At 32.8% G+C, this 11,588-nt stretch overlaps 1 protein-coding gene across 1 annotated transcript; it reads right to left on the bottom strand.

Annotated features, from left to right (window-relative positions):
• Nucleotides 1-704: 704 nt before the first annotated feature.
• Nucleotides 705-2,596, bottom strand: LOC112527945 (zinc finger A20 and AN1 domain-containing stress-associated protein 1-like). Its single transcript, XM_025138809.1, has 2 exons — nucleotides 2,386-2,596; nucleotides 705-1,579 (listed from the first exon to the last, which is right to left on the bottom strand). Exon 2 carries the CDS (start codon nucleotides 1,562-1,564, stop codon nucleotides 1,055-1,057), a length of 510 nt encoding a protein of 169 aa, XP_024994577.1. The 5' UTR covers nucleotides 1,565-1,579; nucleotides 2,386-2,596; the 3' UTR covers nucleotides 705-1,054.
• Nucleotides 2,597-11,588: the final 8,992 nt, after the last annotated feature.

Raw genomic sequence — 11,588 nt, forward strand, 5'->3', positions numbered from 1 at the left:
GTGGCAAATGGCGGTAGTGGTGGTGGTCGATGGTCGACTATGATGGAGGTGGCGATGGACTTGGTGGGCGGTGGTTGTGGAGGCAGTAGAGGATGTTGTTGTAGTGGAAGATGAGGTGTCGATGGTGGTGACTGCTGCCGAAACTAGAGGTGATGACCATTAAAACAAATACCATATTAAAGTTATATATCGAACTAGGATAAATTAGTAATATTTTAGTTTATGTCTCATTCTTGTCCTATCTTGTTCCACCTATTTGAACGGAACAAGAAAAAAGTCTCTTTTGTCTCATGATGGGACAATGGGTACTTGTTCTATCCCATGCTGCACCAAACATGTACCAAACGCAGCCTAATGGCACACCCATTTTGCTACAAAACAATGATATTAAACTTATTTTCAGTTTATAAGTAGCATTTATAGTTATATAACACAAAGAAGGTATATATATTTGTTGTTTATGAGTTATAACTCTAGAGATCAAGCAACTTGTGCATTGTGATCTTTGTAATGGTTTCTCGTTCGTCTATCATTCATGATAGTGATAATGTTTCTGTGATAATACTATTTTTGTGTTAGTTTTTTTTATTCATCATGGGTTGGAATGAATTATGGTTATGGTATATTGCATAGGAAGGATGGAGAACATGAACATAAGGTTGAAGAGAGCTGATAATTAAGAGGTAAAGAGAGGCTACCATAAAGAAGAAAATGGCACCCAGACCATCGCACGGAAATAGAAAATGGCAGATAATGATTAGCAAAGCAAACACAAAACACAAAACACAAAAAAAAAAAAAAAAAAAAAAAAAAAAACCCTAACGCTAAAAGAGATGCTACCATAAAGAAGAAAAACAAAAAAGTATCTAAAACCAATCCAATAATACCTTCCCACTTTTATTATGGAATCCATCACGATCACCATCACCATCACCATCACCATCTTCTTTATGATGCTTTGGTCCATCACCATGCCAACAAACCCAATCAAGTTCTAAAAGCAGGCCCTCTACTTCCTAATTCAACTACCCAACTCAACCCGACCCGGACCATATCAGATCCGGTTTACCTTATCAGCTTTGATAACCGGGTTAGCCTTCGCTAATGCTTCTCTTCCTGTTATCTTGAAATCGAATCCACAATTATGCGTCTCTGGATACCTATGGCTTCCACAGAATGTCTCACCGCACTTGCACTTGAATCCCAGCACACTAACCTTTTTATTACAACTCAAGCACCGATTCGACACCTTTACCTTCGCCTTAGCCTCCTCCGCCACCGCCGGTTGTGAGACGGTTTCAGTTCCAGACATCGGAGATGAAGACGAAGACGACGACGGTACTGCCGATTGGGGAGGGAAACTGACGACCTTGTTTACCAGCTTGTCCATGGCGGCCTTCGCTGAAGCCGCTTGTTCGTCTTTTATCCGAAGGTCGTTGAAGCACTTGGAGCAGAAATTCATCGTCGCCGCCGTGCCGAAGAAACCGCAGCCGTTGGCGCAGAGCGCAGGCTCGGAAGGTTGAAAGCTTGTGGCGTCGTTCATCTTGTTCGCGTCTGATCCCATCTCGATCGTTTTTCTCTTTAGAAATCAAAATCAAAATCAAAAATCAAAAATCAAAGCCCACAAACCGATGATTTTTCTTTAGAACAAAGAATCGGTTACCGAAAATCTAATATTTATAGAAGGAGATAGACGGTGTGGTTGACTTGTCTTGGGTCAGAAGTTATCCATAATGACGGCAAGGTTTGCGTAAATAACCATATTACCCCTACTAGAACTTCGACCGTGACTACCACCATAAGGGTGTTTTTGTCTTTTCACGGTTTAAAACCACTTTCCTTTTATCAACAGGCTAAGTTTTCGAGATACAAAAAAGACATTTCTAATTTTCTACCCCTTTCTCTTTTGGTTTAGGACTGGAAAACCCCCAGAGGACTCATGAGGATTTTCAGAGAAACGTTTCTAGAAGGATCCAACAGGTTCTCGAATTAATGTTATTGAATCAAAAAATAAATATAAATTCAAATGAATTAATACGATCATGATCGTAAGGAAAACTAGGAAGAGCAACTATCGATTCCGATTTGAGAAAACTATTGGATTGTATGATAACAACGAAATTAATGGCAGATATTCACAAAATCTATCATCTAGAAGAGTAATTCTTGATTGAAACTTAAAATGATTACCAAAATTACAGATCGTCTCAATAGCAGCAAAAAATATCCAATGGCAAATGCACGTATTCACAATTTCACATAATCTATCATCAAGAAGAGCAATTGTTGGGTGAAACTAACGATAAATTAAACAAAAATCCAGAGATCGTTGATAGCAACATAATTATCCATGGCAAAAGAAGATTTTATGATTCCAAACTGTACCTGTCTGTTTGTGGATTATGATGGTTGTGGTTTGATGCTTTCTTACACACTCGTTTGGCGTTTGAATTTCGGTCTGGAATTGGTAGAAATGTGAAGATGAAAATGGAAGGGAAGAAGAATGAAAAAGGGCGAAATTGGGAATATCAAAAAGACGATGAGATTAAGAACCACCACCGGCAGGCAGTACCCATTTTGGCTATACCCCCAAACAACACCTTGGGTTTTGCTACGGTGTGTCTGCAACCTACCATAGTTAGCATGTGGTCTTTCTTTCTTTATCCCTTTTGTTGCGTCAAATACTTTGGATTATTCAAAAAAAATTTAATACGGTGACATCGTATAAAATGGTTGTATATTTTAAAATAAAACGGTTGCATTTTTTATAAACTTAATTTTTTTATTTTACGACGGAGGAATAATACGGTAGCACGTGCCATCTAACCACCCCTCTAAATCCGTCTATGATCAGGTTGAATATATTTAATAATCTAATTTAATATATACAATTTCGAAAATCTGAATCTCATCTAACTCAAGTAAAATTATAACCCAATTTAATCCAAACATTGTGGTTTAATTGAATTGGTTAGGTTGAAACTTTTTTATATCATTTTACAATCTAGCAGGGTGTTTTTATTTAAACAAAATAAAATCAAAAACAAAAACATACAAACAAACACATAAAAAAAGTAGAAATTTCATGTAAATAAAAAACTAAAAATATTACAGTTGAAATTATAATGTCTATAATGTATAATGTACATATATTAATCAATGACTTAACAATTATATTTAATCCATTATATAGAAAGGCATCGGGCTAAATTGAGTTCAAATTACCCTAATTCTAACCTAATAGATGTAATTTGATCTAATTTTGTATCAACTATGTGTCTACCTTAGTTTGGTTCTTTTAGATTTTTTCGGATTGAATTGGCTGACTTGGTTGGTTTTTTAGCACCCCTACTTTGAATCGAGTTTTGGGTAAATGAATAATATGGTTAATAAGCTTCTTTTTCTATTTTTCTCAAATTTTCATTATTAATTTTTTTATTTATATTACATAAAGTATTAATTATAAGAAGACTATAAAGTTTATACCATAACTCGATACATTTTATAAAGAGATCACATTTTGCAATGCAATATTTTATTTAATATGGTCTGATTTACAGTTTTGCTCTAATCTTTGTATGAGTTATGTTGTCTATCTAGATAAGTATGTTTGATTGAGGGGCAAGAAATCAATGGGTTTGATGGAGAAAAAAAGAGAGCCATGCATCAATTATGATGCATTTTTTACATTAATTTGTTTGAGGCAGTTTAATGGGGGACAAGTGAAGGGTCCTTGTTTATTCCATATAGCCATTTTGGCTTAATGTCTTAACGATTAAGCCATGAAAAACACTCATGTATAACTAAACGATTTAACTGACCAAACTATTAAGTTTATTAAGCTATAAGTAAACAACCACTTACCCTTTTGGATATACTAGAAGGGTACTCGTGTAATCCATCGAGACACATTTCATTTAAGTGTTTCATTTTATATTTTTTATGTCGATATAGTACGGTTTTAAGAACGCGATAATGATTTTATTTTTTAATAGAATATAAATTTGAACATATCAAAATTTTGAAAAAAAATATATTGATGTCAGTACCAAATTTACCTTTTTAAAAGAGAAAAGTCTAAAAAAACCCAATGCACTTTAGTGTTTGAAATGATTAAGTCTTTAGACAATTTTTTGGAATAAATAAGTCCTTGGACATTCCAAAACCTGTTAAACAACTCCTTGGACTTTCTAAAACTTGTTATATACATCCTTATGACCTATAAACTAAGGGTGCGTTTGCTTTGCATGAATGAAATGGAATTGGAAAGATTTGGATTTAAAATCCATTCCAATCTAGTGTTTGGTTTGCCAAATTATTAGGATTTGAAATCCTGGGATTTCATTAAAATCCATTACACGTGGGATTTGGAAATCCTTCCCAAAGGTGCAGGATTTGAAATCCAAATCCAAGCTTTTTCCTCCCATCGCTTCCTCCCGCTTCCTTCACCCAGCTTCCCTCCCATTGCTTCCCTTCCATCCGCTCTAATCAGTCCTCCTCACCGGTGCTCCCTTCCCATCCCCTTGCGAAGCTGTGCCCTAATCGGTCCTCCTCCCCGGTGCTCCCTTCCCGTCCCCTCGCGAAGTTGCGCCCTAATCGGTCGTCCTCACAGGTGCTCCTTTCCCGTCCCCTCGCGAAGCTGCCGCCCTAACCCGCTGATAAACCCTTCCTCTTCGCCGCCTTCTCCCATCACTCAGCAGGTAAATCCCTTTTTCCCTTTTGTAGTATTTTGTGTGCCTTGGAGCTTGTGTGCCTTTTTCAATCACTGTCGCTAATTTTATTTCAATCACTGGTTTGGAAGTTCTTTTTGTGATACCTACTGATTAAATATTCTTTAATCCGTGCTCAATATTGAACATCCCAAAGTTTCTTCAGTTTGTTACAAGTAGAACTTAGCTTAAGTTGAAAAAATCTGGTAGGATGCTTCAGGTTTGAGTTTCRACTGCTTTCAATCCTTTCTTTGCATTAGTTGGGTATAACTTGATAATGTCACTCAAATAGGCGTTCTATATACTTTGGAGTTTCTGGGTGTTGGGGGTTTCTTTGACTACTATCTTATTTAGTATCTTACTCAACATTTGCATGTTCTATAATCATGGAATGTGACTCCATTTTATGTGGCACTTGTCTAAATCCTATCATGTTTTTAATGTTTAGTATGTTACTCACTAAGTAGATGATGTCAAAGTGCATTAGCTTTGCACCAGATGATGTTTTGTGTTCTTATATATTTGTATGTACTTGCATTTCTTTTTCCCCTGTTTGCACCAGATGATGGCTTTCATGCGCACAACATTTAAATTTGATATACAAGAGACCCTTGCATCATGTGGATGGTTGTACTTATGATACACATGGCCTCATCAGTTGCTTCATGTACCATGCACATGTTATGATATGATTTTTTTGGATATTATGCATTGATTGCATTCCTTCTTGCGTTCTTTTCAAATAGATTTTCTTGTCACCGTTTTTCAACAGAAATCTGCATCCGAACTATAAAACCTAAATAAGTATCACCATTGGTTCAACCTGTGCTTCATGGGGCACTCTGTTTTGATAATGGCAATGTCATGAATTTTTGTGATACTAAACAACCTAAATAAGTTTCCTATTGCCATTGGTTAAATATGTATTTTGGATTAACGAGTTTAGTGGTTAAATATGTATTTTGGATGAAAATGTTTGTTGATTAAATATGCATTTTGGATGAAAATGTTTGTTGATTAAATATGTATTTTGGATGAAAATGTTTGTTGATTAAATATATATTTTGGATTTCAATCCAAATCCTACAAACCAAACACAGGAATGGATTTCAAATCCAATCCAAATCCTGCAAACCAAACACATGAATAGATTTTAAATCCGATCCAATCCAAATCCCATGGAATCCAAATCCCTCTTGGAATCCAAATCCCTCAGAAACATTCCTGCAAACCAAACGTACCCTAAGGGAAAAGTCTAAAAAAACCCAATGGAGTTTAGTGTTTGGAATGATTAAGTACTTGGACAATTTTTTGGAACAAATAAGTACTTGAACATTACAAAACTTGTTAAACAACTTTTTGGACTTTCGAAAACCTGTTATATACATTCTTATGACCTATAAAACTAATTAACGTAGTAAAATAATGGAAAAAGAATGAAAAAAAGCCAATGAACATTCATATTTTGAACAATAAAGTCCTTAAACATTTTTTAACCAAAAAAGTACTTACATTAAGTAAAATAAAACTAATATACCAAAAAGTAGTTACATTTAAAAAAGATTATTGATAAAATTTATTTTAATTAAAAATAAAAGATATTATGTCAGTGATTTTTCAAATTTAAAAAAATAAAAAGAGATTTAAAAAGTATTACAGGTTATATTCATTTTTAATTAAAAATAAAATATATTTTATATATGTTTTTTAAATTAAAAAATATAATTTTTAAAAAAATGACTACTGATTAAATTTATTTTAATTAAAAATAAAAATATTTTTTATTTTTAATTAAAATAAATTTTACAAGTAATCTTTTTAAATCTTTTTTTTTAATTTGAAAAATCACATACGTGATATATTTTATTTTTAATTAAAATAAATTTAATGAGTAATTCTTTTTACGGCCCTAAGGTAGCGAAATTCCTTGTCGGGTAAGTTCTGAAACCCTAGACACTCTAAGGGGTCGTTTACCAAATGCTTACTCGGGTAAGCGCTTACCAAGTTATATTACATTACCGGATGAATATGACAATGACCAAGAATCTTACCTAATAAGAGCGAGGCAAAGACCGAGAGTCTTACCCGGTAAGTGAGGACAATGACTCTTACCATAGTCAGCTCTTACCGGCTAAATTAGTGCATAGAAAGCCGTTTTTATTGACTAAAATCTTACCTAGTAAGTAAATGATAGTGTTCAATTTTACCGTTAAGTGCTTACCGGATTAGTGTTTGGTAAACGGCCCCTAAGATCATTTTTCAAACCTGCTCCTATTTCGAGTCAAGAGATAGATAAATAGACACATCCCAATCGCCCGGGCCTGGTCACTGCGACCCCCTTTGTGAGGAGGCACCCCTTCTCCCGAAGTTACGGGGCTATTTTGGTGACAAAATACTAATTTTAAATAAAATAAATTTTATCAAAAATCTTTTTTAAATGTAATTATTTTTTTGTAAATGTAAGTACTTTTTTATTATATATGTTTGATTTTATAGATCTAAATATTTTTTGGTTCAAAAAATATTTAGGGATTTAATCGTTCAAAATATGAATGTTCAATGGGTTTTTTTCGAACTTTTTTCATTATTTTATCACATTAACCAGTTGTATATGTCATAAGAAAGTTTCCAACAGGTTTTAGAAAGTCCAAAGAGTTATTTAACATGTTTTGGAATGTCCAAAGATTTATTTGTTCCAAAAAATTGTCTAAGGACTTAATCATTCCAAACACTAAAGTCCATTGGGTTTTCTAGACTTTTCCCTTTTTAAAAATTCTTGTTTTTGTTGTAATTTTCTTAATTCAATTTTCTTATTATAATTTAATTTAGGTTTAGTAACAAAGTAATTTTATTTAGATTTAATGATATAATTTTTTATAAATATAATAACTAAGTATTCTGTTGAAACTCAATGATTATCTTAATTACATTTTAGATTTTTTATATTTAAAATGAGATGTTTATCCAATATTTGATTATGTTTATCTGCAGTTAGTTACACGAATTTAAATATGGAACTTTAATAAGTTGTACTTATGCACAATTACTTGTAATCTTAAATTTTAAGTAATATGCATCAATAAACAGTATTTTATATATAAAAAATAATTTTTAAGAGTTTTTATCAAATGTTTTATAATATAGTATAGATTAGAGCATTTATCAACATTAGGAGAATGGTGTTTGAATTGGTTTGGGTATTCTATTTTGAATTTGAAACCCTGCTAAAAATGACAAGAGTGCTTAAACTACATGGACGAAAAAATAGAACTTTAAAACCATCGACGGTCCAGATTTTGTGTTTTGTATCCAAACCATGGGCGACGGTTCTTCCGGATTCCCCCCAATCTCTTCATTGTTTCAATGTCAGATTGGTCCACCTTAATCATTTAAGTCGTCAATTTTCAGAGGTTGGTTTTCCTTTTATTATTTAAAAAATAGAATTTTTATTTTAAAAAAATACTAAATTAAGTCAATGAAGCGAAGAAATAACATGGGCTCATCTGTATAAACCATTATATATGAAGTGGGCTACTTACAATATGGGTTGGCCCAAATACTTTTATAATTAATGTTGTTCATTTAATATTTTTAATTTTTTACATTTAATATGAATAATTCAAGGTTATAAATTAAAAAAAAATTCATGTATGAACTTAAAAACATTATATAGAAAATGAGTTAAAATCCGGAGATCTTCGATGAAGAAGTAGGAACGGATATTCGAAAAGCATAAGGGTAAGAGATAGAAGGTTGTCTTTGAAGATAGGATGGTCGGAAAATAAATCTAACTGCTTTCTAATAGATAAGATAAGTATGTAACATCATGTTGTTAACCCGTTAGTTGATAAACATTTCGACCGTTTTTGTCTTTTTAAGAAAAAATTAATGTATAAGTTTATGTACAAGTGTGTTTAGCATTAAAAAAAACAATTTTCTCTCTTTCCTCCGTCCTTGTGACATTTTCGGCCACCCTCCCTCTTCTTATCCCTCCATGACCCACCACCACCGATCTTTCCCCCTCTTTCGTTTTCCCCTCTTTTCTCCTTCTCGTTCTTTCTCCGTGCAGTATTTTTAAACCACAACCTAACCCCGTTCTAGCTTCCACATTTTCCCTTCTCATCGCCGATCTCAAACTCCATTCCAACCTCCACCTGTCGAATTTGGAAGGTTTTCTCCATTTGGTGTATGTGTGTATTTGGGCAAAATTGTCCCACTCCTTTGTCAACTGAGCTATATGCCAAAGGCTGGTGTATGTATGTGTGTGCACACGTATATATACATATACACATATAATATAGTGTTTTAAAAAACTTAGAAAAAATTTAGATGAATGAGTAAAAAACCCATAATATCTCTTACTTAACAACATTTTTTAACGATGTTAGGATTACGGATCATTTTGAAAAACAAAGCGTGTACCACGATGACTATATTTACACTTCTTTTATTTGAGAGACCTCTCGTGCTTTTTGACGAAATAAGTAGTTTGCTCATTTTCTTAAGATCACTAATTACCAATTTATATTTGCTCTTTCTTCATCACCTATTTCATTTATGCTACGATTTTGTTATTGTCAAAACATTATAGTTCTTAATAACTCGTTATGACCTTGTTATAGTGTCAAATCTTGGGTTTGTTGCCACGTTGACCCCTGTGTTTTCATTCCAAGGCTTGGCTCCATTGTAACGCGTTATGATGCTATACAACGTGTTATTTTGTAAGGCGTTTTTTTCTTTCTGAAATATATATAATTTGAGGGATAGATGATAATTATGTACGAAACCTAAGATTTAAATAAACATAAAAAGGAAACTTAACAACTAAAAGCCTAAATAGATTATCAACGATTCTTCTTTCTTTTTTAGTTTTATTGTTATTCAAAACACTAACATACTAAAGTGTGTGTTGTGTATCCGTCTTAGGATATGCCTTGAAAAACGTCATGACCTAGCCATAACTCGTAAGGCTTGAGGCTTGATTTCGTCGCCACGTCATACCTCACGTCATTTAGAACCTTCCAAAAAATAGAGAAAGAGGTATATCTACAGTAGTTGAGAAGTAACAATTACGGTCTTCAAAAGATCAAAACAATGTCATTAAATATACACCCAAGTTCATACGAGAATAGTAACAAAATTAAAAAAAAAAAACGGTCGAATCACATGTGATTTACGTTACTTGAGGTCGTGGGCCATGTCATCCGCACATTCTTACATTGACCGTTAATGTAAAATCACATGTGATTTTGCACGTGATTTTTCCGTTTTCATGTTCTCTTATTTGGTTATTGTCTCGTTTGAGAGAGAGTGTGTTTGGTACAAATGTTAACCAAGATTATTGTGTTAACTTTGTTAACCAAGTACAACCAATGAAAATCCATCTTTTATCTAGATTCATATYCATCTCATAATTTAATGACAAGGGTAAATATGTAATTTTAGTTTGTATGTAATTCCCATATCATTAATTGAGAGTTACAAAATCAAAAAATCTCATAATTGTTGTTGATTTACTATTGATCTTGTTTTTCTATAATATTGATTTATCTATCTATAATGTTCTTGAATTTGTGATTGTTAAAGGAGATCCGATAGTAAAGTTTTCGATATCGTTCAAGCTAATATGTATAAACTCATTGAAAAACAACTCGACAACAATGAGAAGGTTAAAATGTGTTCACAAGTGTTCATATTGTGTTCATATGTACAGTAGCTGCATATCTCAACATTGGTTTACTCCTGAATGTGTTCATAATGAAGAAACTATTGTTCACAATTGTTCATATTGTGTTCATATGTACACTAGCTGCATATCTCAACATTGGTTCACTCCTGAATGTGTTCATAATGAAGAAACTATTGTTTACAATTGTTCATATTGTGTTCACATGTACACTAGCTGCATGTCTCAACATTGGCTCGCTCTTGAATGTATTCATAATGAAGGAACTATTGTTCACAAGCTGTTCATATTGTATTTATACTTGTTTTTTTATCTATTTATTTCCTGTAGCGGCTATTCTTATTATGTTCATATTGTATTCATAAATGCTATACAGTCAAGTTTATATAGATGTCAATTTTTGTTTGTATTTGACACTGGTTCATATATATGGGCTGGTTCAAATACTAACCAAGATTATCGTGTTACCTTTGTTAACCGATCTTGGTCGTTGATTTAAACATCCAACGGTTGTCATTTATTAAGACTAAAAATTTAATTATTTAACTACCATATTAATAAAAAATTAGGTTCACAATGGTTCAGATGATAGAATTATAAAAAAGTGAATGATCTTAATGTATCATATTTTGTCAGCCTATTATGTAACTTCCAATCAATAAAGAAACCGTCAATCTCATCGATCAATATTTTAAATCAGTATCTAAAAATTAGGTTCATAATCTTCATCAAAATAATGGAGGATTTGGAAGGATTATCAGGCGACGGCATCCAGATAAGATTGAAACATGTGTGAAAACCTAATGAATAATGTGTGAACGTAATGAACAATTGAAAAATTAGGTTTATAATCTTCATCAAAACAATGTGTGAACCTAGTGAACAATTGAAACATGTGTGTGAACCAAATGGAAATATTGTGTGAACCAATTGAACACATATGTGCACGAGTGAACACATATGTCAACGTTTGAGTGAACATGCGTGAACGGTTTGATCATTTTCTTTACTTTCGGAATTCGAATTCCAAATGTATTCGTAGACGCTTTTAGCTTTTTCATTCTCATTGTCGTCGATCTGTTTTACTCTATGATTATCCATATTACTCGGACTATAATGGAATCTTTACAAAATGGACTTTTTGAAATTTACAATATCAAAACCATTGTAGGAAGAATGAAATGTAAAAATCA

The sequence above is a fragment of the Cynara cardunculus genome, assembly GCF_001531365.2.
Source record: "Cynara cardunculus var. scolymus isolate 2C chromosome LG 15, CcrdV1, whole genome shotgun sequence".
Classification (NCBI taxonomy): Eukaryota; Viridiplantae; Streptophyta; class Magnoliopsida; order Asterales; family Asteraceae; genus Cynara; species Cynara cardunculus.

Bases quoted from the DNA above. Each gene is read 5' to 3' on its own strand.
- LOC112527945 (XM_025138809.1), bottom strand. From the start codon at position 1,564: ATGGGATCAGACGCGAACAAGATGAACGACGCCACAAGCTTTCAACCT.